We start from the raw sequence: 6446 nt of genomic DNA on the forward strand, positions 1-6446 counted from the left end.
ATGGTAATCTTTTTGATTCTATTATTTTCAATAAAGCAATATAAAGAGTTGTCTCGTCTCGGTGACTCCTGCTGGAGTATTAAAAAGAGAGTGGCAATCGTTCCCAATTCAGTTTGAAACGTGGTGTTTTTGGATTAATATGAAGATTATCTCCATTGAGATTCAAATATTCCAAAAGCAAATATGAAGCTTTTATATAAAAAATCTTTGGTCATCCACACGCAAGATAGATTTGTGTTAGTTTACTTTGGATATCTATTAGTGTATCTATTTTCTATATTTTTTTTGCTAATTCTCATTGTTTAGAATTATTTGCCTAAAAGGATTAATAATACAGTCGACAAAAAAAGGATAGTATTTTAAATCATGTATATCTAATTCTAATTTATCACAAGAGAAGTACAAATCGCTGAATTTAAATCTATCATAAAAACTGGAATCTATCTATACTATTATTTGTAAAGTAAATTTTTTGAACACGATAAAGTTAGAGGGGTCAAAGTCGATGATACCCTTAATGAAATTTTATATATAATTAAAAACAAGTTTATATTAATAATATAAGTTTAAAAAAAAAATTCTTACATATTATGTTGTTATCTTTAAATAATAGTTTCTAATATAAAATTTAAATTAAATCTAAACAATTTATAATTAAATATTAATAGTTGTTAAATATTATGGTGTTATCTTAAAATAATATTTTCTATTATAAAATTAAGATATAAAAAATTATAGTTAAATACTAATCAAGTAATAAATTTGTATAAATATATTTTCTTAAATATTTCTAATTTGTAAGTGTTTTTAAATTTTAACACAATAATAAACCTATATATTTTAATAAATTTTCATATATAAATAATTTGATGTTTGATTAAACTTTGTGAAAACATAAATATTAACTTATCATGCTTATTTTTAAATTAATGAAACATAAATTTATAAATATTCGTAAAAATATTATGCACGCATATGCGGACAGAACACCTAGTATTTCATTAATAGTGTTTAAATATTTTTGTCATTAAGATTTAAGTGAATTTTGACAAAATGCCACATGACAACCTTACAGTGCACACAATTTATGTTAATATATGTATAAATACTGGTGCGTCGTATGATGTGTTTTCTTCCAATTGCGAAAAATTTACGGGACATACAATTATACAACTGAAGAACCTTTATCAGTTTTATTTTCTAATTGGATGAATGAAATTAAATTTACTTTGCTCAAGACCCTGATACATTCATTACTTTAAAGATTAGATGGTTATAGAGCCGGTCCTAGAATTCTTAAGGCTAGATGCAAATGTATGATATTTTTTCCATTTTTATCCTTATCTTTCAGCTTATTAATTAATAAAAACAAATAAAATAGTATAATAATTAGGGATATAATAGAAAATTTAATACTTTTCTTAATATGTATGGAAAGAACCTTACTTATAAAACCAAACGGAGGAAATAGTTGCTAACCATTAAAATTTAAGGAGATATCACATATCCCAAACTATACAACTCTTATGCTTATAGATGATATATACATAAAATCATTTACACAAGAAGAACGGTTTAATTCATTAGTTTTATCTAGATATACGACTATGTGGTGGTATATTTTTTGTGTAATTTATAATCATTTTAAGAAAATTATGAAATAATAATGTTATATATCATATCATTTTGTTTGTTTGAATATTTAATATTGATATAAAAAATTAACACCATTAATAAATTTTAAATTTGATCCATAAAACGATAAACAAACATTTGCATATCCCTTATATATTATTTGAGAAATATTATAACGTTTGAGTTATGATACGAGCCATCAGATTTTTAGATTCTTTGGAAAAATAGATTGGTTCATCTAAACATATAATACAGTTCTCACGAAATTAACCATAAAGTTAATTATTAATGTACAAAAATAACTTCATTCTTCCTTAAATAGAATCTATGAAATTAACTAACGTGATCAAAATATATATGACAATAATGATTTAGAATAATAAAAATTTGATAATAATTTATATATCCTCTAACATTTTTATTTAATTTTATATTATTAAAATAAATTAACTGATCCTTTTTGTATATGTTATAGTTTGAATTTTTTAAAAAACTATAAATTACTAAAATTGTTAAAAAATCTCACATTAAAAATTATGATAATTGATTTAAATATTTTGTTATTACAAGATATAAATGATCATAAAACCATATGGATATCAAATTTCATTTAATATATTTTCAGATTAAACATATATATATATATATATATATATGTATTTTAATATCGTTTGATTAAATTATATACCATATATAATATATAATATTTTAATTTCGAAATTTGCAATGAAAAAGTATTGAAAACTTCAAATTTTAACTTCAAAAATTTAATTAAATTTTAAAAATGATTTTAAATTACTAAAACTGTTAGAAGTCACACACTGAAATTTTTGTTATCAATGGTTTTTTAAAAGATACAAATGATCATAAAATCATATGATGCATTATTTGATAGATAACTATATTAAAAAATTATAGATATATATATATATATATATATTAATATTATTTAAATTTATTATACTACATAAAATAGATAAAAATATTATTTGGATTTATTTATCATAAAATTGTTGTAAAGAGGCAAGAGAGACTATTTTGATTTATGCCCGCCAACCTAATTATATATATAATAGTTAATGAATTTTAAATTATTTAATATATGTATATATATATTTTTTTAATTACTTTATAATATATTCAAAACTAAAATAAATAAAAATATATAAAAATAATTTATGTACATAATATTTATCCCATGCAGGGTGTGGATGGTATTCACAATTTTGGTATTCAAACTCAAGCTCGTTATGTATGATTAGACACTACCTCACCCTGAGGGCTGAGGCTCACGCCTAATCGTTTTAGCCCTGTCAACATTGGTAGTGGGCTCAGAAAATGATTACTCACATAATTTAACCGGTTTAATTGGTTATTGAGTTAAACAAAAGAAAATTCGTTTGCATTGGTCAATAGTGTTAAAAACTATATAAAGCCAAAGTAATCATTTCTTCTGTGAGACTGATTTTGGTTTTTGTTTTTAATTGTAAATCTCTTTTTTAAATCTCTTTTTCTTTATAACAACATTCATAAATCACGGCAAAACTACTCCATGTTAGATTGTAAATCTCTGAAACTCCGAATTTCAAGATGCTTATGTAGAGGAAACTGAAATGATGAATCAACTCAATTTCCCGTCAAGAACACCAACCAATGTAGTAAGTTATTCTCTACAAAAAAGTCGTATCATGCGGTCAAAGATTCTCAAACAGGACGATAGTAAATTCGCAAAAAGTTTACACAAATCTAAAAAATTGTTTTTCATTGAGTTTTTAGATGATTTTAGATGAATTGCTAAAATTCATATGATTTTTGTTAAACCATTTTAGAATCTCATTTGAAATCATAAGATTTGTGTATTTTTTCTAACTACGAACTCTATCCTTACATTTTAAATTCATTAGAAAATCTCTATAATTTATAACTTAGAATATTTTCAATTATAGTAGATTTCATAGTATTTATGATATATTAAAATAAATATAAAAAATTAATAAATTTTAAAATTTTATATTTTAATAACAGTATATTTGTTATTTTAATATAAATTGTCTAAAACTCTCGGTTGAATACACGGTGAGAATCCTCTCTAAATATTATCAATACACGATTAAATAGCGAATAAGAAGATAGAATGAGAAATTGTCCAAAAAAGAAAAAGGAAGGCAGAACGAGAAAATAAATATGGTAAACAGTCCACTGGTTTTTCATATGTTAATAGTGATGCAACATCATTGGGCCGTTTTTATCGAAGTGTATTACACTTCTCTCTTAAACATCCTTTTGTGTGGGCTTAGAAACTGACCCGATCCAAACTATGTCTTTCTCCCTTTTGTAAACTGACCCGATCCAAGACCTCAAATCCAGTTAATCTGAAGTTATTTAGACTTTCAGTGGCAACCTTCACTTTGGCCAACCACGAAAGTCGTCATCCACATTTTATGTTGTTTGCATGTGTTGTGTAAGTCGTAACTTACTAAAGAAGTGTCCACAAAATATTTTACAAGTATGAAAAAAAGGAAATTGCAGTCCAACTTATCTGCATCATCAATAGCTTAATACAACCTCCTAACCTTTAAAAAAAATTAACCTCCTAACTGATGTCAAATGAAAAGTCATCCACAAACACAACATATTCTGATAAAATAAAACAATGGCAATTCATCTTTTAAACTGAATATAATATGATATAGTCATCGTTATATAACAATATCAAATATTTATAAAATATAAATAGAAAAGGTAAAATAAAAAGAAAGGAGTTAATGTCGCAAATGCTTTTTCTAAAACAAAAAAAAATCTCGCAATGTATGAGAGAAAATATAGCAAGCATTACCATTTTACCATAAGACTGTTATATTTTTGATTCTGACTTTTTCCATGAGACTGTCTTTAGGTTTAAGACAACTCAGTAGATACATTTATTACGCTTTTCACTGCAAAATCTAACACGCACTCTCCTCGTGGTCCCCCACCACCTCTTAAACGTCCACAGCTAACCTAACCATGGTTAAAACATCAGCCTTTCCATTGAGCCTTTAAGGGATACGTCGTAAGAGAAAATAAAATTCATTAGTTTATTATTTGTCCTTTTTAATTTCTTTATTTGCTTCAGCAACATTCGTCACTCTCTTCATGTCATTTTCTTATTTTCCTGCAAGATTTTATATTAAAAAACGAATAAAGCTGAGTAAAAATTATAATATAATAATAAATCTCCAAAAGCTCAAGAGCCTTTTTTTTTTTTTTTTACTCATCTTTTCTTCTCCACTCTCTCTAGAACTCATATTCCATACTCCATAGACTCTCAGGGTCTCCAGCTTAAAATCTAAATTTCTTTCTTTTTTTTCTCATTTTCGTGGAACATTATTGATGTTTTGAGCTGTTATGGATATGACGACTCATACAACAATAACATCTCCTCCTAAATCACCTGAACCAGAACCCGAAACTCCGACCCGGATCCAACCGGCCAAACCCATTTCCTTCAGCAACGGCATCATCAAACGCCACCACCATCCTACTCTCCTCTTTACTTACAAAGAATGTCTCAAAAACCACGCCGCGGCTTTAGGTAGCCACGCGCTAGACGGTTGCGGCGAATTCATGCCGTCTCCGTCGTTAGTCTCCACCGATCCAACTTCTCTCAAATGCGCAGCTTGTGGTTGCCACCGTAACTTCCACCGCCGTGAACAAGGCAACGACTCCTCAATCCCTCCGCCTCCTTCCTCAGTCGCCGCCACAATTGAGTATCAGCCTCACCACCGTCACCATCCACCACCACCACAATTACCTCCTCATCCTCCTCCTCGCAGCCCTAACTCCTCTTCTCCGCCGCCGATTTCCTCATCTTACATGCTCTTATCTCTCTCCGGGACTAACAACAACAACTTAGCTTTCTCCGGAAACAACCACCACCACCAAACCGGATCTCGTAAGCGGTTCCGAACGAAGTTCAGCCAGTTTCAGAAAGAGAAGATGCACGAGTTCGCCGACCGAGTCGGGTGGAAGATGCAGAAACGCGACGAAGACGATGTCCGAGAATTCTGCCGTCAGATCGGAGTTGACAAAAGCGTTCTCAAAGTCTGGATGCACAACAACAAAAACAACTTCAACCGCCGCGATATCCAATTCTCCGTCGCCGCCGGAGCCACCGAGATCCACAAAACAGATAACGGCGGTGGAGGAATCCTCGCTCCGATTCCCGCCGGTGAAACTAACAATAACGGAGGCAACGAGCTTCACCACAGTGTTAGTAACGGCGGAGGAGGGTTTGATAGTGATAGTGGTGGCGGTGGAGGAGCTCACGGCGGTAACGTAAACGGGTCGTCGTCGTCGTGAAGTAAAGATCAGAGTCAGATTCAATAAAGAAGCTTAAGCTTTGTAGCTTTAGACTAAGCCACTCGTATTATCATCCTTAATAACTTCTATTAATTTTAATTAAAAACCTTAAGCTGTGTTTGGTTTGTAGTTTAATTTTTAGTTTTAATTAAATTTACTTTACCACGACGTTGTCTCGCTTGATGAGGAATAATAGCATTGCGAATTAATTCTAACTAAATCTTGCTTTCAATAAACGAACCATTAAATGTGATTTAAGTTCCAATAAATTATCTTGTTTCTAATGAAGAAACACATAGATAGTCAGATCGATAATTTAATTACTAATATTCATTTGGTTTCTTATCTTTAACTTCAAGAGAATTTTCTAAATTTTATTTGTAACCTAACTACAATGTATGTGTACTATTTCTTTCTAATCTTAGGTCCAATTTATTTTTATATTATAAGGTTATATGATACGCCATTTA

At 29.1% G+C, this 6446-nt stretch overlaps 1 protein-coding gene across 1 annotated transcript; it reads left to right on the plus strand.

Annotated features, from left to right (window-relative positions):
• Positions 1–4756: 4756 nt before the first annotated feature.
• On the plus strand, positions 4757–6144 carry LOC106446032 (zinc-finger homeodomain protein 10). Its single transcript, XM_013887701.3, has one exon. It carries the CDS (start codon positions 5023–5025, stop codon positions 5974–5976), a length of 954 nt encoding a protein of 317 aa, XP_013743155.2. The 5' UTR covers positions 4757–5022; the 3' UTR covers positions 5977–6144.
• The last annotated feature ends 302 nt before the right edge of the window (positions 6145–6446 follow it).

Source organism: Brassica napus, chromosome C4 (genome assembly GCF_020379485.1).
Source record: "Brassica napus cultivar Da-Ae chromosome C4, Da-Ae, whole genome shotgun sequence".
NCBI classification, from domain to species: Eukaryota; Viridiplantae; Streptophyta; class Magnoliopsida; order Brassicales; family Brassicaceae; genus Brassica; species Brassica napus.

Coding starts and splice junctions, on each gene's coding strand:
- LOC106446032 (XM_013887701.3), top strand. CDS start 5,023: ATGGATATGACGACTCATACAACAATAACATCTCCTCCTAAATCACCT.